The 27,453-nt window shown below is 41.8% G+C and overlaps 1 protein-coding gene across 1 annotated transcript in view; it reads right to left on the bottom strand.

Annotated features, from left to right (window-relative positions):
- The window catches only part of LOC124270432 (E3 ubiquitin-protein ligase SHPRH-like), a 146,864-nt gene that overhangs the window by 79,408 nt on the left and 40,003 nt on the right, over positions 1–27,453 (bottom strand). The window contains exons 2-5 of the mRNA XM_046705467.1: positions 22,822–23,437; positions 19,071–19,242; positions 10,441–10,656; positions 8,971–9,049 (exon numbers count right to left, since the gene is read on the bottom strand). Of these exons, the coding sequence (XP_046561423.1) occupies positions 8,971–9,049; positions 10,441–10,656; positions 19,071–19,170 (395 nt within the window). The 5' untranslated portion in view covers positions 19,171–19,242; positions 22,822–23,437. The remainder of the gene's footprint in view (positions 1–8,970; positions 9,050–10,440; positions 10,657–19,070; positions 19,243–22,821; positions 23,438–27,453) is intronic.

Here is a 27,453-nt window from a genome sequence, read left to right as displayed (position 1 = left end):
TCATCTTCCGTCGTGGAATCCCGAATCTAGTAATAAGAGTCTCATTGATCGTCCTAGATCTATTTAACCCAAAGAACATACGTCTCGTCATGGTTTCTATATGAGCCAACTGCGATCATCCATCTTGTAAATCTTGTTCTTTACATCGCTGATGATCTTATAGTTCTCATCGATGTCCTGGGCCTTGTAGAAGGAGTCCATGTTATGCGTGGAGAACTTCTTGGCTTGAAAGTTGGGCAGATGTGGTATCTGAACTTTTCGTAGCTTTCTGGAAAGCTGCATCTAGATTCTGTGGCACTGCCATAATCGGTCGATCGGGGTAGAGTGATTGCATCTGGATCATCTTCCTTCATCAAATACGTCTGAGCTGTATTGCCACTTTTAGATGGTGATGTGAGATCTAGGTTATTGACCATCAATACCGTATCTCTGCATCAGAAAATATGATTCCTCCATCATCCTCAAAACCATCATCATTAATAAATTGTAGATGCTCCGGGACTGCGTGTAGCTGTCTGTATATCTGATGAGGTTTGTGGCGATCTAGTTGACTTGTCGCGCTCTATGTGGAGATCTGATGGGTGATCGACCTGGTGATGAGCGGAGTGGAGATCGTCTATGGGATGATCTTCGGAGACTTGTGAGGTGAATGTTGATAGCCGGCGAAGCTCTTCGGCAGTCCCTCGATGTTCTTCTAGATGATGAAGATCTGGAATCATATGTCCTTCGCGAATGCCTTCAGCGAAGCTTCATTTAGCGTCCGGTCCGGGGATCGATGATATGACAGCGAAGGCTTCCGTGATGTCTGATGGTCTGAGTCCATATCTAGAGATGAAATCGAAGATGGTGATGATCTCTCCCCGCAGCGAAGGCCTTCAGCGAAGGCTGTACATCTAGGTCCTTCGTCAAGGTGGTGCGGGACTTCGCCAGCGAAGGTGACATCGTCTTGGCTGCTACGTTGACGGGGGTGCCTCTGGGTGCTGTTCACGTTGGAGCCTTCGAAGGCTCGGACCCTGCTTGCGCAGTTTGTAGTGGTCCTCCATGATGTTCATAATCTGCCGCATCATGTCTTCTGGGATGATCTCAGACGAAGTCGTCGGGCGTCTTTTCTGCGATGGGGTTCACATCAATGACGTCTGACGTCGGTGTAGAGGCATCAGGCTGCATGGAGATCTCTGCAGAAGTCACAGTCGCTGACACCGGTCGCTTCTTCTGCCGTAAGTCGGGGATGATTATCGGCTGATCATCGTAGAGGCCCAACTCTGCTGCTGGAACGATCTCGGCTGAGAAAGTTCTTGCTGTCTTCGTAGATTTCCCTTTGGAAGTCTGCGCTGCCCTGGGTGTCCTCAATCTGCGTTGAGACGACGATGAGGCCCTCTTAGACTTAGTCTGCAATGGCCGGGATGTCTGGGGAGGGCGGTCGTTTTTCTCGAGTAACGGACTGCGTCCCACGTTCCTCTGCCGCAGGGGTCTCTAGCAGAACACCAGACGGGAGAGGGTCGATCGCTAGCAGCTGACTGGAAGGAATATCTGGACTCTCTGCCATGTTTTGCCCTTGTTTGCGTGATCTATCTGCAGCACGTCTTAAGGACATAAAGATGATATTTATTAAATGCAGAATGAGATAAATTAATGCAGTAACTGCAGCGTGAATTAAAGCGACACGGCGTAGAACAACTAGGGCATATTACATGTGGATCGGAGGCAGAAAAGCGTAATCTACAAATCGTACAGATTTTCATGAGCGTAAAGCTAGCTGAACAATCACGAATACCGTGAATAAACAGTAGAAATAACGATAATTAATCAATACAAATAATAAAGGATACTAGCTATACCTCTATAGTAACCTATGAGAGGTAAAACTAAGAGATTATCAAAGGATATGTGTGTAAGGAGACACAAAGCTCTCACATCCTGCTCACTGAAGAAGAAGGAGAGTGAAGCACATGGCCAGAGGGTGGCGACACCTTTTCCCGCCAGGGGAGACAAAGGGGAGCAACTCGTGGTGAGTACCAATTAGTGATTTTTATTTTGAAGGGAGCTTCAAATAAGGAGATACAAGTGTTCCACTATGTTCACAAGAAGAAGAAGACAAGCAAAAGAGCATGAGTCAGGATAAGGAAAAATTGTAATTTTTAGAGTAAAATTGATATTTTATACTTATCCTGACTCATGCTCTTTTGCTTGTCTTCTTCTTCTTGCGAACTTAGTGGAAACACTTGTATCTCCCTAATTGAAGCTCCCTTCAATGTAAAATCACTAATTAGTACTCACCACGAGTTACCCCCTTTCCACAAGCGTGGGAAACGAGGGCGCCACCTTCACCCATGTGCCTCACTCTCTCCTCATATACTGAGCCCAACATTTGAATTTACAGGGAAATCCAAAGTGTTATGTGGGGAGGATGGGAGGGCTGACCTCATGAGTCAGGATAAGTATAAAATATCAATTTTACTCTAAAAATTACATATTTTTCCTTATCCTGACTCATGCTCTTTTGCTTGTAGAATCCTACGGAACGGAGGTGGGAGTAATAGAATACTTTGGATTTTAATAATTAGTGATTTGATCTGTGATGATTGTAATAACCCTATGGGAACTTCATGAAGGCACTGAACTGATGAATTCCTGCTGCTAACTTATCAGCTGCCATATAAAGGTTATTACAATGTACTTATTATGATAAAGTATATATAACATTAATACAATGCTTAAGACTGATAGACTTAAATTTGTTAATATGCTAGTATAAACTCCTTAGAGTTTGTTAGCTAAAATACTTTAAGATATAAACATAGTACTAAGCTTAAGATATGATTAAACTTAAGCTAATTATATAATAGCAAAACTCTTTAGAGTTTGTTAGTTAATATACTTATATGATATAGATATAATGCTGAGCTTAAGATATGAATAAGCTTTGGCTACATATATAATAGCAGAACTCTGTAGAGTTTGTTAGCTAATATATTTTTATAATATGAGTATAATACTGTGCTTAAGATATAATTAACTTAAGCTACATATATAATAGCAAAACTCTGTAGAGTTTGTTAGCTAATATATTTTTACAATATGAGTATAGTACTGTACTTAAGATATAATTAACTTAAGCTACATATATAATAGCAAAACTCTGTAGAGTTTGTTAGCTAATATATTTTTACAATATGAGTATAGTACTGTGCTTAAAATATAATTAACTTAAGCTACATATATAATAGCAAAACTCTGTAGAGTTTGTTAGCTAATATATTTTTACAATATGAGTATAGTACTGTGCTTAAATTATAATTAACTTAAGCTACATATATAATAGCAAAACTCTGTAGAGTTTGTTAGCTAATATATATTTTACAATATGAGTATAGTACTGTGCTTAAGATATAATTAACTTAAGCTACATATACAATAGCCAAAAACTCTGTAGAGTTTATTAGCTAATAGATTTATAATGTAACTATAGTACTAAGCTTAAGATAAATTTAGACTTAAGCTAAATGTATATAGTAAAAAACTCCTTAGAGTTTATTAACTAATATACTTTTATGTTATAAACATAGTACTGAGCTTAAGATATGATTAAACTTAAGCTATATATATAATAGCAAAACTCTGTCGAGTTTTGTTAGGTAATACATTTTATAATGTAACCATACTGCTTAAGATATGATGAAACTTAAGCTAATTGTATAATAGCAAAAAAAAAACTCTTTTTAGAGTTTGTTAGCTAAAATACTTATATGATATAAACCTAGTATTGAGCTTATGAAGGAAAACTTAAGCTCCATATATAATGGCAAAAAACTCCGTAGAGTTTGTTAGCTAATACATGTTATAATGTAACCATAAAGCTTAAAATATGATGAAACTTAAGCCAAATATATAATAGCAAAAACCTCTTTTAGAGTTTTGATAGCTAATATACCTATATGATATAAACATAGTACTGCGCTTAAGATATGAATAAGCTTAAGTTACATATATAATAGCAAAAACTCCGTAGAGTTTGTTAGCTAATACATGTTATTATGTAACCATAAAGTTTAAAATATGATGAAACTTAAGCCAAATATATAATAGCAAAAACCTCTTTTAGAGTTTTGATAGCTAATATACCTATATGATATAACATAGTACTGCGCTTAAGATATGAATAAGCTTAAGTTACATATATAATAGCAAAAACTCTGTAGAGTTTGTTAGCTAATACATGTTATAATATAACCATATTGCTTAGAATATGATGACACTTAAGCCAAATAGTAAAAAACTCTTTAGAGTTTGTTAGCTAATATACTTATATGATATAAACGTATTACTAAGCTTAAGATATGAATAAGTTTAAGCTACCTATATAATAGCAAAACTCCGTAGAGTTTGATAGCTAATATATTTTTATAATATGAGTATAGTACTATGCTTAAGATATAAATAACTTAAGCTACGTATATAATAGCCAAAAACTCTGTAGAGTTTGTTAGCTAATGCATTATCATGTTACCATAGTACTACTCTTAAGATATGATTAACTTAAGGTAAATATATAATAACAAACTCTGTAGAGTTGTTAACTTATATATTGTATGATGTAATAATCATAGTACTGTGATGATAAAAGGAACTTAAGCAAATTATATATAGCATGTAGCTATTTAGTACTGTTATAAGATAAGTAGAAATCTGTAAGATTGACTTATCTTCTCCGAGGAACTGTCAATTGTTGTGCGAGGACCATGGGATCGAATTGGTGGATACCTGAGACGCCCCTCAGTGGTGATATCTCTCAGATAATGGTTGGCAACCACCATATCGGATCTCCAGAAATAAACCCTCCATTATTCCAAAAAACATTTGTGTAAATCAATTGTAGAAGTTAACGTTCTAATATCATGAGTATTAAGCTCATGGAGGGTCGGATTGGGTCCATCCGTCTTGTATGCACATAGTATGACAGTTCTGATCCAACGGAGATATTGTATGCGTGAGACTTCATTCTGCCTCAGTTGAAGATAGAGGAAATAATCTGTTGCATTTTCCTTCCTGTTTGGTTAGGTGGAGATAAATTTACAGTGCTCTTGCTGGCCATCATGATAGAATCATCGTATCATGGAGCCCAAGTATGTTATCCAGGCGTGTTCATAAACCTCACTTGTGAGGTGTTGGAGTACTATATTCAGATCCCCAAGTTGGAGTGTGAATTTCCGTTTTAATTCTCCAATCAGAAGCTTAAGTAGGTTTACTAACCATCCAGTTGTGTTAGTAGCTTGATGATTAAATTCAACTGTAGTCTGAGACACTGTGGTTTTAGATCAACTTGTATCCCGTCGTCTAGGTAATTAAGCTGCGAGGTTCTTGATGATGTAGGTGCACAACCAGGTGTGTCTGTCCTCGTTGAACTTTATGTAAATTAAGCCTGACTGCCGTGCTCTCGTCCTAACTTGACAGGGGAGGCCTCTAACCTGAAGAAAGCAGCCCAATCATGAAGGTTCAGGTTAACTGGACTGTAAGGAGGCTTGCTTGTTCACTGATATATAGTTGTCACTTGTGACGTAAGTCTTGAACTGTGAATTAAGATCGACCTCGTGCGAGGTCGTTGTCCATCATGGTCCAATCAGAACAAGGCATTTTGATTCTGTAGAATACCAGCGCTGTGATGTCACCGGTGTAGCAGGAAAAACCTTGTATAAAATCTTGCCGCCGTTGATATTAGCATAATCGCCGGTCTTCACCGTAGCTTCGAAGTTACCCGAGTGACCCGCGTGTTCGAGGGTTAATGGTAAACGCTGAAAACCTTCGTGAAATACCTCGCTCTGTAATATTAATGCTGGGTAGGTTATTTTCCTGGCTGTCGTGAAAGTAACTTCAGTTTGAATCTAATACCGACTTCCTTATATAAAGGTACAATAACCTTGCAAGTTGTCAGCTTGTAGACTGTATACATGAATGTATCGTCCTAATTGTAGAATTAAAGCTGAACTTGTTGTACATATTTCTTCTCAGAAAAGTTGACGATTATGAGTTATACTCGCTGTAACAAGGCTGCTGTTCAATTTCAATATTGAATTGTCTGCAGATATGCGTAATGGTCACGCATGTAGATAATCGTATCGTCGTCCGGGATTGCATATTCTAGCCATCTATACGGAACAGTTGATTTCTGTGAAGATCTATGAAACGTCGTTGACTAATTAATACGGCGACGTTCTGTGTTGTAAATAGCCTGTGCAATTGTCTTCGCGTAGGCTTATAGATGGCATCTGGCATACAGTTGATAGACAACTTACGCGATGTCTTGAACGGACTGACGAGTAGCTATATATGACGAGTGGCTAGTATATGGAGACCTTGGAGGAGACTTCCTCGGTGAACTCTGGAGAGAGTTCCAGCCGGTGCCTTTCTGCGGTGTTAATGGAGGGGTCCACAGGAATATCATCCGACATCAGTGTAGAGGCATCAGGCTGCATGGTCATCTCTGCTGATGTCATTGTAGCTGTCACCGGTCGCTTCGGGGGATGATGATCGGCTGATCATCGTAGACGTCCAGGTCTGCGGCTGGAACCATCTCGGTTGAGAAAGTCCTAGTAGACTTCGTTGATTTCCCCTCAGATGTCAACGCTTGATAGCTTCACGAAGCTCTTGTGTAGTCCCTCGATGTCCTTCTAGATGATGATGATCTGGATTCAGGTGTCCTTCGCGAATGCCTTCGCGAAGCTTCCTCTGCGTCCGGTCCGGGGGAACGACGATATGACCTTCGCGAAGGCTTCCGTGATGTCTGATGGTCCGAGTCCACATCTAGGGATGAAACCGAAGAAGGTGATGATTTATCCCGCCTTCAAGAAGGCCTTCGCGAAGGCTGTACATCTAGGTCCTTCGTCAAGGTGGTCCGTGACTTCCTTCGCGAAGGTGACATCGTCCTGGCTGCTACGTTGACGGGGGGTGCCTCTGGGGTGCTGTCTACGTTGGAGCCTTCGCGAAGGCTCGGTCCCTGCTTCTGCAGTCTGTAGTGATCCTCCATCATGGTCATAATTTGCCGCATCAGGTCCTCAGGGATGGACTGCGACGAGGTGCATAAGTAGGGCCGAGTGGATCATCTTATCATCTTCAGAAGTCGTGTTACGAAGTCTGGTGATAAGTGTCTCATTGATCGTTCTAGATCTATTTAGGCCAAGAACATACGTCTCGTCATGGATTCAACTGAACCAATTTACGATTGTAGTTCTTATTCTTGTCTATGGGTTGATTTTCTCGGAGACTTGTGAGGTGTGCGACGTCTGTGTTGAGTGTTGGTAGCGATGGGACCCTCAGGAAGATCATCGAATATCAGCGTTGGTACATCAGGCTGCATGCTGATCTCGCGCTGACATCACTGTTGCCGACATCGGTCATTCTTTGATGTACATCAGGTATGATGATCGGCTGATCATCATACAGGCCCAAATCCGGCTGTAGAGATGTAGTAGAAAACCTCTAGTCTACGGCTGCGACGATGGGATGTCTGGGGAAGCAGGACGCTTCTTGGAGATGGCGGACTACGTCCCACGCCTCTCCACCACTCTAGCGGAACACCACACGGGAGGGGGGTCGGCCAACAGCAGTAGACTGGCAAGGGGTTCAGGTGTATCAGTCATACTAGACTCTGCATACGCGACCTATCTGCTGCGCGTCTCAAACGCAAAGTAAATATTAATAAAAGGTAGAATTGGATAAATTAGTACCGCAACTGCAATGTGAATAAAATGAACATGGCGCAGTACAACTAAGGCATATTAAAAGCGGATCAGCAGCAGAATAAAAAACCGTAATCTGCAATAGTACAAAAATTTTCATCAACGTAATCCACTGAAACAAACACGGCGTCCCGTGAATAAACTGTAGAAAAACGACTAAATATCAATATATAATCGTTGAAGGATACTAGCTAAACCTCTATAGATGTCTATACGAGGTAACTAACTAAATATAAATCAAAGGATATAGTGTCGGGAGACACAAGCGCTCTCACGTCCAGCTCACTGGGCGAAGAAGGAGAGAGTGAGGCACATGGGTGAAGGTGGCGCCCTCGTTTCCCGCGCTTGTGGAAAGGGGGGTAACTCGTGGTGAGTACTAATTAGTGATTTTACATTGAAGGGAGCTTCAATTAGGGAGATACAAGTGTTTCCACTAAGTTCGCAAGAAGAAGAAGACAAGCAAAAGAGCATGAGTCAGGATAAGGAAAAATATGAATATTTGTAAAATGCAATATCAGACAGGTGAAAACACAACTGACAACGAGTGTCAGATAAACATACAGGCTTGCAATTAGGACATAGGTTATGTGGATCAACAGCAGACAATCGATACCTACAACCAGAACAAGATTTCATCAATTGTAAACAATGTGAATAATCATGTAAAAACGTGATAAAACAGAGAAATTTGAGAATTAATTCCATAGAATATAGTAGATAAACGTTAACTAAAGCCTTATACAGCTAATTTAGAAGAAAGGCCTAAATAATAAAAGGATATAATGCCGTATATGGGACCAGGTGCTCTCACAACCGCCCACTCGGGAATCAGGAGAGAGTGAAGAGCATGGGAGACAGGTGGCGCCGTTTCCCGCCAAAACCTGGGAAGGGAGGTGACTCCTGGTAAGTGATTTTACGTCCGCTTTTTTTAAGGGAGCTTCAAAAGGGGATTCAAGTGTTCCACTAGCATTCGGAAGGAAAGGGAGACAAGCAATAAGCATGAGTCAGGATAAAGAAAAATATACACTTAAGCTGTAGGAGAATCATGTCTCAACATATTCATTTCAGTAAAACTTCCATAGCTTATATACATGTATTAGATATTTGCCTAAACAACTTTCTCAATAATCTCTGGGAATACTGTATTTTTAGCATGAAGCTCTGTAAAGGGAAACCATTTACTAAACTATCCCATCCAAGAGGATGCTTTCCTCACCAACAGCTAAATCATACTTACACTCCATTGTGTTTGTTGTAATACAAAACTTTCCCATCCTTCATTGTAACCTCAGCATACAGAAAATGTACAGCAGGTCCTAAAACATAAGAACATAGATATCATAAAGGCAAAATATGAGCATCAATTTCACTGTGGCATGTATTATCATGTTGTCTGAGACATGTACTATTATGTTGTCTGAGACGTGTACTATCATGTTGTCTGAGACGTGTATTATCATGTTGTCTGAGACATGTATTACCATGTTGTCTAAGAATGTACTATCATGTTGTCTGAGACGTGTATTATCATGTTGTCTGAGACATGTATTACCATGTTGTCTAAGAATGTACTATCATGTTGTCTGAGACATGTACTATCATGTTGTCTGAGACGTGTATTACCATATTGTCTGAGACGTGTATTATCATGTTGTCTGAGACGTGTATTATCATGTTGTCTGAGACATGTACTATCATGTTGTCTGAGACATGTACTATTATGTTGTCTGAGACATGTATTACCATGTTGTCTGAGGATCGTTGCCTGAGACGTGTATTATCATGTTGCCTGAGACGCGTGTATTATCATGTTGTCTGAGACATGTACTATCATGTTGTCTGAGACATGCATTACCATGTTGTCTGAGACGTGTATTATCATGTTGTCATGTTGTCTGAGACGTGTATTATTCATGTTGTCTGAGTATTACGTTGTATTACTATCATGTTGCCTGAGACGCATTACCATGTATTACGTGTATTATCATGTTGTCTGAGATGTGTATTATCATGTTGTCTGAGTATTACATGTATTACCATGTTGTCATGTTGTCTGAGACATGTATTACCATTTTGTCTAAGAATGTACTATCATGTTGTCTGAGACATGTATTACCATGTTGTCTGAGACATGTATTATCATGTTGTCTGAGACATGTATTATCATGTTGTCTGAGACATGTATTACCATGTTGTCTGAGACATGCATTACCATGTTGTCTGAGACGTGTATTACCATGTTGTCTGAGACGTGTACTATCATGTTGTCTGAGACATGTATTATCATGTTGTCTGAGACATGTATTATCATGTTGTCTGAGACGTGTATTACCATGTTGTCTGAGGCATGTACTATCATGTTGTCTGAGACATGTATTACCATGTTGTCTGAGACATGTACTACCATGTTGTCTGAGACGTGTATTACCATGTTGTATGAGACATGTATTTCCATGTTGTCTGAGACATGTATTACCATGTTGTCTGAGACATCCATTACCATGTTGTCTGAGACATGTATTACCATGTTGTCTGAGACATGCATTACCATGTTGTCTGAGACGTGTATTATCATGTTGTCTGAGACATGTATTATCATGCTCTGTCAAGCAGTCTCAAAAGACTTATTTATGAAATGTATGTTCTGTTTCAAAACAAGTTTGATTTTACAAATGGCTATTATCATAACCAAGCCCTATTATCTAACCTGTATGTGCAGGTGTGTGTGTTGTACCATCTTGGTACCTCTCCTGACTCAGCATCCAAGTCACTGCCTGTCTCTGATATTGTCTCAAAACTGGCTTCAGGCATGGGTGCTGCACGTCCACAAAGAGAGATTTCATCCTTTCAATGTGGCACCTCTTCACACCTTCAAATAACTTATCAAAGTCATGTTTTTCTGTTTTTGACAAGCCATCAAAGTCTGAATAGAAGAAAAAATGATGCAATAAATAAGTGGTTAAATGGTAACTGATGTTTAATGATGTTAACGTTAAAAACAAGTGTCAAAAGTACAAACCCTGGAGACTCTCATTCTTAAGATCTTGTAACAATATGTCAACGCAACTTTTAACTATTATATAAATTGTATATTTATAATACTTATCCTATTTCATGCTGATTCCCACCATTGTCTGCTATATCAAAATGAAGTATGTACAGTGGAAACCGCCTAAGTAAAGACCGCTTAACAAAACAGACCGGATAAGTAAACACTATTCTTTGGTCCCAGCAAATTTCTTCTTAATTATCACTATTAGAGTCCGGTTAACTAAACTCGGATAAGTAAACAATACCGCTTAACTAAACATCTTCTCACGGTCCCTGGAAGTAAATTACTTAGCAAAAGAGACCGGATAACTAAATTAGCGATCACCACATGAGGGGCATGTGTCAGTCTCCAGCTAAACAAACATCCTAATTACATCTCGCTGGCGTCATGCAGTTGACAATACACTCGACAACTGGAGGTCAGCCCTGACAAGTTGTTCATTGTTTTATGTAGCTTGCGAGTATCAGTGCGTAGACCAATTAGCAATGTCAGTGAGTTTATCCAATTTACATGATAAATGACTTGAAGCAGGCCGCCATTAAGGTCACGTGACAAGTAATAAAAGCTGAAATCTAGCAGAGATAAGTTTTGATAAGTTTGGATAAGTAAAATGCCTGATAAGTAAACAATTTTGGCAAGTGTCTTGAAATTTTACTTATCAGGTTTCCACTGTATAAATTGTATATTTATAATACTTATCCTATTTCACGGAGTGTACTCTCTCTCATAATCGACCGTTGAGTGGAAACGAAGTGTAAACAAAGTTTCTGGCCTTTCTTGAACCCTTCGCCTAAACACACACCTTTGTTTCCATTCCTGGAAGGCTGGTAGCCTCCTGAGAAGCATGCAGTATGCTCTCTGATTGCTCATATGATTCCTCCGGGAGTGGGTGCTACTGAATAAATGTGCTTTTCAGTCGCAACTTTTGTTCAAGACAAAAGTACGGAACTTGGCAAGTAGACCCGCCTCGCCCTGATTTATCAGAAAGCCCCAGTGAATAAAAGTCTTGCGACTAGGATCTGGCCAGCCCCTGCTTCGCAACCGTCTACCACGATCACACATTTAGGTGAAAGGCGAAATGGCCCGGTATGCTCAACAGTTTAACGTTCAGTTCCGGACGACATCGAATAACCCTTGCTCCTGTACAGAAGCTTAGTCAAGGATGTTCTGGCAACTCGGAGCAGAATGCATCGAAATCCACTGGAATTCAGTATTGACACTTCACTGACGTGATTGCTCATGAGAGTAGAGGTCAGACTGTCTCAGAGTAGAGGTCAGACTGTCTCAGAGTAGAGGTCAGACTGTCTCAGAGTACAGTAGAGGTCAGACTGTCTCAGAGTAGAGGTCAGACTGTCTCAGAGTACAGTAGAGGTCAGACTGTCTCAGAGTAGAGGTCAGACTGTCTCAGAGTAGAGGTCAGTAAGTATGACTGTCGATCACCTCTGCATTGGAGTACAAGACTGGCCTTTCAGCCTATGATGAAGTCATGCAAGTGACTGCACTGCAACACCCCAGCGTAGAACCAGGTGAAGTAGATCTGATGCCCAAGGGAAAGTAGAATGAAGATAAAAATGGACTTCCATACCTCTTGATTCACTTTATACAAGGTAACACTGATTCCGCTGACGGAGGATGTCACAATCTGCGCTGTCGGGCAAAGGACAATTGCTGAGCCAGTACCAGGGGACCAAACTGTCCTTCGTCTGTCACTGAGAGGTCCTGCAGGTGGTGGGAGGCAAAGACCGTTTCTCTCCATAAACATCCCTCCATAACAGATGTCAGTGAACAGTTGCTTGAAGGGCCATTGTCCATGCTAAGGCCCAAGTCTCATGAAGCTTCGATGCAGCTGGAGGGGGAAGAACGGTGACAGTGTAGGCTTGCAGGATGATTGACCACATCCAGAAGGCTTGTGTGGTATGGGAGACTTCTGCTGATGAGGCTGTTGAGAGTGGGATAATTAGGCACTTCTTTGAGAGGCATTTTAGAAGTTGTATAGGTGAAGGAAAACCAAGTTCTGTGGATAGTCAACTTCTTTATTGCAATGAGTGCAGCGTTTCGGTGTAGGTACTTACACCGTTATCAAGCAAATGATACAAAGAGTTGCAAAAATTAGAATATATACATAGCTGCATAGTGAGTATATGCTCTCCACCACTGTCTACAGGAAACCCACTCATACCGACCAATATCTCCACTTCACCTCCAACCACCCTCTCCAGGTTAAGAAAGCTTCTTTTCCACCCTTACCTGAAGAGCCAAGAACATCTGCTCGACAACAGAAGCCCTAGAAACCGAACTAAACAACCTCTGACATGCCTTCGTCCATTATAACCAATACCCACAGAAGTTAGTTAACGTCATCAGATCCACCCTCAACCCAAGAGATAAATCACCCCGTCAGCAATCAGCACCCTTCGTAATAAGTATTGCGTATGTCCCAGCAGTCAGCCACCACGGCTCCTTCAGCAGCAAGCAGGTATAGACGTTCTGTTCCAGAAAGGCAAGTCCATCCAAAACCTCCTCCAAGCCACAGGCAAACCCCCATCAACAACAAAAGAAGATCCCATGGAAAGAGCATACCAGATCCATTGCCAATGTGGAGAGTCTTACATGGAAAAAGACTCCAAATCCGCCATAGCCGACCACACCCAAACCAACCCTGACCATGCCATTCTTCGCAACAACATCCACATTCGGGAAACTACAAGATCAGGAAACCATAAGTCATAAAAATTCAACGCTTCAACCCCACCATGAATCGTTATCAAAATTATTTCATTTCCTCGGCCTGTCACCACCTAATTAAAGATCACCAGTAATCCACCCATATCTCGTTCGTCCAATTGGCTTCCATGCTTCGTTTTGTGTATTGTAATGACAACCAATCAATGTGTACATCAACCCACTCTCTTCAACTTAGTAATTACCATCTCAGTGTACATCAACTCTATTGTATAAACTCATTCTCCATATTGTTTTAATCACTATCACTCTGTACATCAACCTAGTCTGCTGAAATCACTAATTAGCAATCCAATGTACAGTCAGACCTCGTACATCCGAACTTCAGATATCCCAATACCTCGGTTTCCGAACATTCTTCACAAAAACAAAATTTTCTAGTTACAATTTACCTTGTATATACGAATGTTCGGTTTCCGTATCCGAACGTTCAATTTTGGTAACGAAGTATATCCGAACACCAAGGTTGTCGTTGGCAAGATGTCTGATGTTTACCGCTCATCAACAGTGTTCACTACATTGACCTTTGATCAGTCCTATATCAAAACCCAAGGTCTGTTGTCGGCAAGGTATCAAAACACGAAGTCTATCATGTCTACCGCTTGTCAAAACATTGTGTAGGCTAGTTAATTCATTTTTTATTGAATATTTATCACAGGGCGTGTAGGTTAATTAGAGGTGAAACAATTAAAGTTTGACATTGAGTTGACACTGATTCGAATCGTTGATTGAGTAAGCTTAAATAAAGACGGAGATGTATGCTAGATATAGAAACAACACAAAGGCGTGGATGACATCAGAGCTGTTTCGTGATTGGCTGCTGGCTTTTGATCGACAAATGAGGTCACGTGGAAGACGGGTCATTTTGTTTGTTGTTTTAAACATATTTTATTCGAAAATGAAATGGATTGGACACAAGTTATCCAACTTAGGAAAGCCCTTTCCCAGAAGTTACATATGTCATATTTACAATATATAAAACATTGACAACAGGGATTTGTGGAAGGAATGTACAAGGTATTTAAAGAGGATGTGTATAGTATATACAAGAATAAACCTACAAAACCTTTCAGTGAGCTTAAGAATCTATATTTCTTATTTCTATGGGAACTTTGTTCCACATTTGTATAGTAGATGGAAAAAAAGATGATAAGGAAAGTTTCAATCTCGTAAATGGAAGGGAGAAGTTTAAAGAGTTGTGAAGGTTATAAGATGATTTTCGTTTGTTGACAATGTGGTTAGTCACAACTGTAAAAATCTGAAACTGACCAGCGTGACTGTCCATTTCCTGCCACCCATCACAACCTCACACATTCAGCCAATGGATGCAATGGATTTGAAAATGTCGGCGACATAACAAACCTGGAGCTGTTGTTAAAAATCCAAGCAGCGAATAACAACTCTGTCCGTCAACAATCATCAATCAAAGACTTTTTCAGGCCGATGTAATTTATGTTATGTTATTGTAGCGGCCATAAAATTTCCGCGTCCCGTGCTGGGATTCGAACCACAGACCTTCTGATCCGAAGTCAGATGCCTTGTCCACATGACCAAAGAGGTTAACCCCGTCAGCAAGCTGACAAGGTAAGGATGTCATGGATGCCCTGCTACATACTCCCCCGTCAACAGAAGGCACGTCCCCAGCCGCATAGTTGGGTACTGAGACTTATTTTGCTCAAATTTCCTATGAACGTGCTCAGCCCCAAATTGGGCGCCAATGTAGCGGCCATAAAATTTCCGAGTCCCATGCTGGGATTCGAACCACGGAACTTCTGATCCAAAGTCGGACACCTTGTCGACATGACCAAAGAGGTTAACCCCGTCAGCAAGCTGACAAGGTAAGGATGTCATCTGTGGGATTACTCCACGCCCTGCTACATTATGCAAGATGTTAGGTTAAATAAAGATGTAGTTATGTTTCAATGTTATTTTTAGTTGTTTTGCTTTCACGTGTAGCCGACCGCCTAGGTCCTGATTCAGATATCAATAAAAAAACAAAGTGTTCGGATAAACCAGGTCTGACTGTATATCAACCTTGTCAATTGTATACACTCACTTAGATGCAGCTATGTATATATTCTCCTTACTTCAACTCTTTGTATCACTCACTGGATAATGGTGTTAGTACCTACACCTAAACATCGCACACATTGCAATAAAGAAGTTGACTATCCATAGTACTTGGTTTTCCTTCAAACCGACACTTGCACAACCTGCGAACCTCTTCCTCTTGAAACGTACTCAATTGATGTCCAGAGCGTGGAGTTCCAACATAAGCAAGAAGCAGCAGAAGCAAGAAGAAGAAGGTCTTAAAAGTTCTTCTCTTCTAGAGGTTTGTAGTCGTTGGAGACAAGGTGTTGAAAGACGACGGAGAGGTCCCAGGTCTGGGGTCAGAATTTCCATTGGTCAGATAACTTGTATGAGCGCAGAAGGGACTGGAGTTAAGGCACAGTTGAAATCTTATTGCCAGTTGTCATAGCTATCACCGTGTTGATGGCTGATAAATAGATGGCAAGGGTAGACCCCCTTTAATTTCCTGCATATATGCAGATATTGTAGGTAGTCAGCAACAACCTGGGCAGAAGCTCTAGTAGGAGATGGTGATACCTTCAATCTGCAGAAATCTTCAAACGTCTTCCACTTGTCATCATATAGAGACTGTGTAGAAGTTGGATGGGCTGAAGTAATAGCAGCCGCCACTCTTCCAGAGTACGCTTTGGCAATCAAAAATTTCTGGAGATGCGCCATACGCAAAGATGGAGCGTCTGCAGGGACCAGTGTAGTTGGTCTGAGTGAGGATGGACCAACACATCGTCTTGGTCCCAGGCTAGAGGGTCTGAGATTGGTGACACAAATCTGGGTGTCTCGCCGAATTCAAGGGGATCATCGAATCGTGAGGAACCGTCGCATCTTGCCAGTTCGCTGCATCTTGTAATACCAATGAATGTGGGTTAGCCACTTCACGCCAGTTCAGGGGATCGGTGATCGGTGATCAATAATAATTTGACGGCATATCTAGAGGTTGTTTGATCTGACACATGTGTGGTTGTTCTATGTGCCTTTTTCACGGACCTCATGGCTTTCTTAGTTGAAGAAGGGCCGAATTCTTCTGACTTGTGTCCGGAGTTCCGGTCAGCAAGATGCCACCACCCTGACATAGTCGTCTCAAATTATTTCTTTCTTCGATCTGTGCTCTTAGCTGAAGTAGGGCCTGATTCTTCTATATAGTTGTCTTCGTCTAACTTGGCATATAGGCTGCACGTAATCTTCCTCTTCGATTCTTCCAACACATAGACCAAAGAAGTCTATGCAGGATACGTGTAGGTACACGACGTAGAAAGTCTTGTTGCAGTGCACGCAAACTTTCTTTCTTGATGTTGAATCTTCTTTCCCCATGATGTTAAAGCTTTTTTAAGTCCTATATTGTATTTGTCAACTGTATCATAGGCCATATGGCCCAAATACTACTGAATAAACTTCTCTTCTGTTCTGTTATTTAAGTCAGTGTATTTTCCACAGTTTACAGCACATCAGCACCCTAGTGCGACAAGAAAGGGAATGACTACACAGAGGAGTCACATGACCAACCGGAGAGCATGCTACATCCTCTCAGGAGGCTACCAGGCTGTCCAGTGACGGGAGCAGTGGTGTGTGTTCGGGTGAAGGGTTTAAGAGAGCCCAGAAACTTGGTTTACAGTTCGCTTTCACTCAACGGTCGATTATAAGAGAGAGAGTACACTCCGTGAGATAGGATAAGTTTAAACAATTTTAGAATAGTGGGAACAGATTTTAACAGCAGAGACACTTGAGTATACCACTGTGTACTTCCAGTCCAATTTCTTCGCTAGGCCTTGACCATAATCAACTTCTTGACAATATCAGTAATGTAATGCAGATATGTTTCCCTATATCCAAAGAGGCAACCTTGACCTTGGAAATAACAGAACAATAGATGTGGTAGAACTTGTAAAAGTGCATGCATATATACCCTCCATATATCTCCATTATGCCATGATGGCTAAGAAGCTGTAAAACAGTAGGCTTAAGGAACACCTAATTGGTACACCAATCCAAACTGGCCTCACAGTTACTGATACATTTCACAAATATACTCTCAAAAAGAAGAAAGATCAGCTTTGAAAAATGACTGCCAGAAATAGAATAATTTCCCAACACGGTCTTAACACTACGTACGACACAACTAATGGCACCAAGAAACAGTCCAATGACCCTTGCATGGACAAGTGGTGTCCTGGCAGTCGTACTTGTTACAGACCCACCCAAGAACTGCCATGGTGCCTTACTTTCATGTCACCACGATGTTCATAAGGATGCCTCTACACACATCAAAACCTATTCAGAAAGTCAAGAATGATTGTGAGACCATCTTATAAAACATTACACGAGACCATGAGCAATTTCCCCAGTTTCCACTGGCACAAGACTACCGTTTCAAGCATTCTTGCTGTCATGGTACAAGGGTATCTACAGAACAATGGTACCCATCAAATTTCAGAACACTCTCCATTGTACCATGATAACACGAGTGCTTTTAAAAATGTGTCCTCTTGAATAGGGTGCAAAAAACATAGTTTTTTTCAAAAAGAAGCTAACAAATAACCATTAATACTGAATCCAATGATATATGTTTTGTTTTTATGGTAATCTGTTTCAAATCTGCGCTGTTTGGATTCACAATTAATTTTCAGGTATTAACATGAGAGGTCACTTCTTGGAAATCAGACTAACAAGCCATCTCCTACTGCAGGGGTGAAAAGTTGTGGAAAAAGTGAAAAGAATGCTGATAAATATATTTCTCCACAAAACATTATTAGTTAACATGTTGATATTTATTTTTAACAGCTGAGTCTTTTTAGTTAGTTACAGTATCAGTGGCTGCCAATGTTATTGCTGACCATCTCCATGCTTCAGACAAGCATAGAGAAACCAGATGACAACCACGATTTATGATGTATTTCAACATTAACTGATTAACATGTAGATTTACTGGGAATAAGCCTCCTGGTACAATTTGATTGTCAATAGATTTATTAAATACAACCCATTTTGAGAGACACAGCTGTCATTGGATGACACATGGGATTCTCTGCTTTTGTGACCTGTCCGTTTCATGATTTCACAGCATTCAACACTATGATCTGACAGAATTGTGGTGGTGTGTCTCTCACACACTGGTTTGTGCATGTTTTATGTAATTGTGTGTGATTTCGTCTTGTTTCATAAGCTGTTTTGACCATGTGCATGTGCTGTGACTAACGTTGATCGCTGACAGAGATGGCAATGAACTTTGATCTCAAAACAGGTTTAACATATTAAGTTGCTTTGAATAAAACATTTTCAATGTCATGATAAAAAGAAGGTATAATCAACAGTTAAAACCTCAAAACCTTACAAATAAAGTACATGTAGGTTTTTTCTCCAAATTCAGCAATGTTAGCTCTAAGATAGTCAGAAAGATGTTGTAACTGTTAGTGTGTTAAATCAGCTTTTGTTCTGACCATGCTGTTTCATGCTGTACTCACGGAAATCAGGTTTAAACCCATAGAAGTGCTCCATAAGTACTGTTGTTGCTCTGGTAATGTTATTTGCGCGAATGTTTTCACTAGGAAACTGTGGTTTCATCAGGACGGTTTCCTTGGCATAAATGATAACTTCAAGAACCCTGCTTGCAGGATCAAACTTTCCTCGTACCAACTGAAAAGGAAGAAAGATTCCAATTTGAGAAGAAACATGTCTCATGCCTCCAGCTAGCTGAAAAACAAAGTTACAGACACATCTAATGGAGTGATATTACTTCTTTTTGGAGAAATCGATGTCGCATACAGTGTGACTTTAATAGACAATATCCCCTGCCTTCAGCGACATCAACAAGAAAGTTACACCCACTTCCATTCAGGGAAAAGACATTGAATATATAGTCCAAAGAGTGGGTCTGACATTCAATATCAGATGCAAGTATTTCAAGAACATTGTCAACGGCTGTCAAGCATGTAACCCAAATAGGATGTCACAAGGTAGAATTCAATACAGCAATGAAAATCCAGGCAGTTAATTATTCAGCATATACTACCTAAATTACACCATTGCCTGTAGTCTGGCAGTCATCACACAATAAAGGTTTCAGATTAGCAAATAAAGTCCTTTTCACTGTGAACTATCCATAATCAGTTGTGCAAGTAATAGTATCTAGCTACTCTGACTCATGTGCCAACATGAGGCATGAAACCCACTCCTCTCCAAATTGAATGTCCAGATTAAGAATTCTGGAAAGGTTGGTGTGATTGCTCCTAATGTAACAGAGGCAATGTTATTTGAGTTATTAACAATGATAATAATTGCTAATTATTTGATAACTGATGATTGTGTGTTCGTTCTTGCAAATACCCTAACCATGTTACATCTTTGGCAAAATAGTTAAGATCATACTGAATTTCACTTGAGAAACTTTAAACTCAAATGTAGAGAAAATCAGTGTAGCTCCATTGATTGCTGGGTACAAGCTGTTCCTCTGATACAGTACTTGGATGCAAGAATGAGAACTCTTATGTCAGGAGCCAAACACCAGAACTGAGTGCTCTGTTTGTTGATAACTACCTCTCATTAGTTTTAAACCATACAGCTACTGTGGCTTTGGTAATGTCTTTATCCCAGACTGTGTGAGACGAGAAAAAAAGCCAATTTCTGTCATGCCTGCCCACTAACAACATCTCCCTTCTAGTGTCACACATCCCTCATCTACACCACACACCACATCTCCCTTCTAGTGTCACTCACATCCCTCATCTACACAACACACAACATCTCCCTTCTAGTGTCACACACATCCCTCATCTACACAACACACACCATCTCCCTTCTAGTGTCACACATCCCTCATCTACACCACATACAACATCTCCCTTCTAGTGTCACACATCCCTCATCTACACCACACACATCTCCCTTCTAGTGTCACACATCCCTCATCTACACCACACACATCTCCCTTCTAGTGTCACACATCCCTCATCTATACCACACACAACATCTCCCTTCTAGTGTCACACACATCCCTCATCTACACCACACAACATCTCCCTTTTAGTGTCACACACATCCCTCATCTACACAACACACACCATCTCCCTTCTAGTGTCACACATCCCTCATCTATACCACACACCACATCTCCCTTCTAGTGTCACACACATCCCTCATCTACACCACACACAACATCTCCCTTCTAGTGTCACACACATCCCTCATCTACACAACACACAACATCTCCCTTCTAGTGTCACACATCCCTCATCTACACAACACACATCTCCCTTCTAGTGTCACACACATCCCTCATCTACACCACACACAACATCTCCCTTCTAGTGTCACACACATCCCTCATCTACACAACACACACCATCTCCCTTCTACTGTCACACATCCCTCATCTACACAACACACATCTCCCTTCTAGTGTCACACATCCCTCATCTACACCACACACAACATCTCTCTCCTAGTGTCACACACATCCCTCATCTACACAACACACATCTCCCTTCTAGTGTCACACACATCCCTCATCTACACCACACACATCTCCCTTCTAGTGTCACACACATCCCTCATCTACACCACACACAACATCTCTCTTCTAGTGTCACACACATCCCTCATCTACACAACACACAACATCTCCCTTCTAGTATCACACACATCCCCCATCTACAAAACACACACCATCTCCCTTCTAGTGTCACACATCCCTCATCTACACCACACACAACATCTTTCTTCTAGTGTCACACACATCCCTCATCTACACCACATACACCATCTCCCTTCTAGTGTCACACATCCCTCATCTACACCACACACATCTCTCTTCTGGTGTCACACATCCCTCATCTACACCACATACACCATCTCCCTTCTAGTGTCACACATCCCTCATCTACACCACACACAACATCTCCCTTCTAGTGTCACACATCCCTCATCTATACCACACACAACATCTCCCTTCTAGTGTCACACACATCCCTCATCTACACCACACACAACATCTCCCTTCTAGTGTCACACACATCCCTCATCTACACAACACACAACATCTCCCTTCTAGTGTCACACATCCCTCATCTATACCACACACAACATCTCCCTTCTAGTGTCACACACATCCCTCATCTACACCACACACAACATCTCCCTTCTAGTGTCACACACATCCCTCATCTACACCACACACAACATCTCCCTTCTAGTGTCACACGTCCCTCATCTACACAACACACATCTCCCTTCTAGTGTCACACACATCCCTCATCTACACCACACACAACATCTCCCTTCTAGTGTCACACACATCCCTCATCTACACAACATCTCCCTTCTAGTGTCACACATCCCTCATCTACACCACACACAACATCTCCCTTCTAGTGTCAAACATCAAATGACCAGTGTCTTTTGACAATTCCTGTGATTAGGACAAAAACATATGCCGACAGGTATCTCGAGACGACTTGTCCTCATCTCTGGAACAATTTCCCATCTCACCTCAGAACACATATTTTGCTGTTTTTAAATCAAATGTAAAGACTTGTCTCTTCACTGAAGCATTTGAACTCTATGTGATATCAATACCATCTTAGACCCAAAGAGTCTTTGAGCGGTTTACGGATATTGGAGCTATACAAGTATTGTTTGTATGTATGTAGTGTATGTAGTGTATGTAGTGTATGTATGTATGTATGTATGTATGTATGTATGTATGTATGTATGTATGTATGTATGTATGTATGTATGTATGTATGTATGTATGTACTTACCTACCACGGATGGATGGATGTATATATGTATGTATGTTTGTTGGCGCTATACAAGTATTGTATGTATGTATGTATGTATGTACGTATGTATGGATGGATGGACGGACGGACGGACGGACGGACGGACGTACGGATGGATGTATATATGTATGTATGTTTGTTATGTAACCAACATTCAGTGATATGACCACTTACCTCAATGACCTTTGGGTCTGAACACTTTATGCTGAGGGTGGGGGAATACAAAATAATTGCCCCTAATATTACACTATTGCAAGGTGTTCTCAAAAATATATTCCAGGTCAAATGTTTAATGAATAAAAATTATCGGTTTTGCATCTGTAGTTGCATCACGATTTATTTTCTTCTATTTTTTTTTGAAGAAATACTACTTGCAACATAAGAGGTTGTTAGGTACTTGTAACATAGAACATCCTGCACATAAACATGTACCAACCTGATATGCCTTCACCTGCAACGCGCCTTCAGACACACTGTGGGCAATGATACACCGGCAAAGCAGAACTGAGGGTATTTTGTATTTATTATTGCAAGTCCATTTGAGTGTAAATTCTCATCATTATCATCAAGTTCAAAGTACAACATGTTTCTGTGACCTGAATCTGCCACATACAACCAGCATTCTTCACACTGAGGTAGGAACCCTTTTGATAAGGAAATACAACCTGGCTCTGGGACAACTTGAAGCTCAAATCTGCCAATTTCACAGGACCACTTGCCATCAGTGGTGTGTAATCTGTCCATAATGCCTACAAAAAAGGAACAGTAGTCCAAATGGAAGTTAAACAACTGTTCAGTATATGAGAAAGCATCGTTGACACACAGCTCCTCATTCCCAAGAGTTATTTCTTGTGCTATATCAGGCAAGCCATCCTCAAGAGAATGCTGTGGGTGTATTTCTGAGTGGTCATCACTGAGAATAGCACTTGAACCTTGTGGATCTTCAACCCCATCCATCATATTCCAGCTGAGACATTTTCGTTTTTCTTCATCTACTTTCCGGGGTATACTACCTTTTCTCTTGCCCATGATGAAAACAATCAGCTTTCCCACTGAAAAAAAAAAAAAAATGCAAAACAATAAGTTACAACTTCAGTCATGGTTTCTTACAGGCAACAGTTCCAGATATCATAGAAATGGAATTAGTAAGAGTACAGCAGAAACAGCCAGCATCAGACTTGGTCCAGCTCTGATATGGATTCTAAATGGAAATGTAACCATATTTAAACTCACATGTTCATTTTTAAAATTGGAAATTTTAATATAAATTGTATATTTATATACTTATCCTATCTCACGACTTGCACCTCTTTCTCTTGCTTTGACTTTTAGTGGAACGACTGTAAACCTTTTTTACATAGGCCTCCTTGTCCATTCGCCCGTGCACTCCATGCTGCTCTCCTTAATTAGTTTCCTAGTTCCTAATAAAGCTTGCAGCATACTCCACTAATTGCCCATGTGACTATCTTGAATGATCATTCTCATCTTGTAGCCAAAGTTGTAATCTGAGTAGTGGGGAGGCCGGGCGGGCATCCATCGCGTGAGACAGGATAAGTATATAAATATACAATTTATATTAAAATTTCCAAATTTGTAAACTTATCCTATCTCACGACTTGCACTTATCCCACGGTTGGACAGCAGGCCGAAGATTACCCTTCTGTCTGGACAGTGCGAACAGCTGGTCTTGGAGCTGTGTGGACTGATGACAACCGTATATAGCGATGTACAAGGGAGGCCTGTTACGCATGCACGCAACTCCTATGCTTGTAGTGGGTTCTCCAGAACCCCTTGGCTTACTAAGCACAATGACTCCCGGGGAGATGGGTGCTCCCGAGCGATGTGGTGTTCGGCCACAACCTCGCCTCACCACAATTTACAAGGTACCCCCGTAATTAAAGTCTTGCGACTACAATCGGGCAAGCCCCTGCTTCAAGAAGGTCCCCCAGACACTGACCGAGGCAGGAAAAGAGAAACACAACTTCGGCATCTCCAAGGTTTAATGTTCAGTTCGGGCAGCATCAAATTGACCCTCACTCCTTTGCCTAAGCTTAGTCAAAGGATGTGCCCGCAACTTTGGAGGCAGAACGCAAAGCGAAATCCACTGGAATTCAGGAGTGTCACACTTCACTGATGTAATTGCTCCGTGGAGTAGAGGTCAGTAAGCGTGAATGTCGAACACCTCTGCATCGTCATACTGATTGTGCCTCAGGTCCCAGAGGGCCACGCTTAGGTGGCAGTATTCCAATGCCTTGGTATGGAGGCCAAGTGAAGTAGTTCTTAAACCCATATAATGAGAACAAAAGGTTGAGATCCAGTTCAACTTTTATTCAGTATATACAAGGAAGCAGTAACGCGAATGCAGAACCGTCCCTCATCTGCGTTGTTGGGCCGATGTAAGCTGCTGAGCCAGTACAAGATGTCCCAACTGGCGTAGTCCCTTGACATCCGTGACTGACAGGTCTGGCAAGTAATGTGAAGAGAAGACTGTATCAGAATGCCAGAAGCAACCTTCCATGATAGCGGTCAAGGAGCAGTTGCTATGGAGGGCCATCATCGAGGCTAGTGCACGAGTCTCATGAGGATTGGAAGTGGCTGGAGGAGGCAACCCTGCAAAGGTGTAGGCTCGCAGGATCGTGGCACGCATCCAGAAGGCCAATGTGGTCCGGGAAACCTCAGTTCTTGAAGCGGTTGACAAGGGTATGAAGAGGCGCTTCCGTAGCCGTTGACGATCCTTGGAGGCAGCAAGGTAAACGTGTAGAGCCCTAACAGGGCAGAGTGTCAAATCTTCATTATCATCAGGCCCAAGAATGGTGGACAACGGGGGAATGGTCAACATCCGGTCTGGTTGCCCTGGCAGTTGGTTTTTTCGCAATGAAGTCCCAGCAGAGACCCAGGAAAACCTTGCCATGCTTCTTCCGCTCAAACCGCACCCAAATGACATCAAGCGCATGCAGTTCAGATATACGAGCAGCAGTAGCCAAAGCTACCAGGAAGAATGTCTTGAATGTCCTTGTCCTTGTCTTCTAAAGGTTCATAATCTGTAGAAATCATATGACGAAGGACGACGGACAAATCCCAGGCTGGAGGTCTGAACTTCCTGGACTGGTCAGAGAGTTAAATGGAGCGTAGTAAACTCTGCAACTCGGGAACAGTGGAAATCTTCGTGCCCGTGGTGGTAGCCAAAACCGAGTTGATGGCGGCTAAGTAGGTAGCTAACATAGTACCCTTGAGTTTCTTAGTAGTGCGGAGATGCTGGAGAAACTCAGCAACGACCTGAGCCGAGGTGGAAGTGGTAGATGCAATTCCCCTAACCTTGCAACAGTCTTCAAACTTCTTCCACTTGTTGTCGTATAAGGAACGGGTCGAAGTATGATGCGCTGAAGTGATAGCTGTGGCTACTCGGCGAGAATAGCCCTTAGCTATAAGAGACCTCTGAAGATGCACCAAACGTGTAGATTGAGGGTCTCAGGTGACCCGTGGCTCAGTTCCGAGTGAGGGGGAAGAAGTAGGTCGTCCCGGTTGGGAAGCAGGACTGGGTTTGGCTCTGCCAGGCTTCTTAGGTTGACAAACCTTGTGGCGAACAGATCTATTTGAGGCCGTGATAACGGGTAGATCATCGACTGAAAGATCTGGGGCAGTAACTTCCACTCTGTCGGGGACGGGCGGTTGGATCGGGACAAGGCATCGGCGATCACATTTTTTACCCCGGGAATATGTCTGGCTTTGGCTACGATGTTGGGTGAGTCGATGAGATGGAAGAACCTGATCGCCCATTGTAGCAGATTCGCCGAGCCTGTCGAGCCTAGATGATTTATATACCAAACCACTGTCGAATTGTCTGATTGGATCAACAGACTGGTTGATTGAAGCTCTGTTGCCCAATGTGAGATAACTTGAATTAATGCCTTGAATTCCAGCTCGTTTATATGAAGTACCCATTCATCGGATGACCACAGCCTGGCCACTTGGTGGTCGAGGAAGTGAGCTCCCCCAACCCATGAGGGATGCATAGACGAATAGGTAATGAGTCGGTGCAAAGGGCATCATAGAGACTCCGGCGCAAACTTTCCGTTCGTCGAGCCACCATTGAAGGACTGGACGAAGCGGTTCTTGAGGGCAAAGTAGTTCCTTGGGGTTGTCAGCCTGAAGGTACGGGCGTAGAAATCGCTGTATCGGCCGAAGTTGGAGCTGGCCTCTGTACGTTAAGGATTGAGCTGACGTCAGATGGCCCAGTAGCTCCTGCCACTGTCGTAAGGTTCTCGCCTGAGACAATGCTGGAGGAATGCGTCACTGAATCTTTATCCACCTGTCGTGAGGGACGAACATCATCCCCTGACGAGTGTCGAACAGTGCTCCGATGAATTGGAGTCTCTGAGTCGGTATTAGTTCCGATTTCACGATGTTCAACAGCCACCCTAACTGTCTAAGCAGCGTGGTGGTGAACTGTAGCTGGCGAAGCAATACGATCAGATCCTGTTGAGCCTGGATGCAATTGTCTATGTAGCTTTCGAAGGTGATCCCTTGAAAGTGGAGGAAGCTCGTTATGGGCTTGGTAATTCGGATAAAAAGCCACGGGGGCCGTGGAAATTCCAAATGGTAGGACTTTCCATTGGTAGTGATTCCCGTTGAACACGAAGCAAAGGTACTTCCGGTGTTCTGGATGTATCGGAACGTGAAGATAAGCATCCTGAAGATTTAGGCTGATGAGGACGTCTCCCTTCTTCAGGATGATGCGTAAAAGGTTGATCGACACCATCCTGAAGTGAGGCGGTGGAAGCAGGAATCGGGCATTGAACAACTTCATATTGAAGATGAGGCGGAGTTTGTTGGAATTTTTCTTTGGAAGCAAGAAGATGGGGGAGTAGAATCCTGGAGTGATGGGCGATGGACCTAGGAGCTCTATCGCGAGTTTGTCTGATAGCGTACCTATTTTGGATTGCACAGTCTGAAACTGGTCCACAGAATATGTGCGATGAGCCGGATGCAACGTCAGAGGTGGACTGGCAAAAACGGGTAGCTGATAGCCGTGAAGTAGCAGGTTGGTGACGTACGGATCTCTGAGGAT

This window comes from Haliotis rubra, unplaced genomic scaffold (genome assembly GCF_003918875.1).
Source record: "Haliotis rubra isolate DU_JTF1 unplaced genomic scaffold, ASM391887v1 Scf1518, whole genome shotgun sequence".
Lineage (NCBI taxonomy): Eukaryota > Metazoa > Mollusca > Gastropoda > Lepetellida > Haliotidae > Haliotis > Haliotis rubra.
This window is presented reverse-complemented; position numbering and strand designations above follow the sequence as displayed.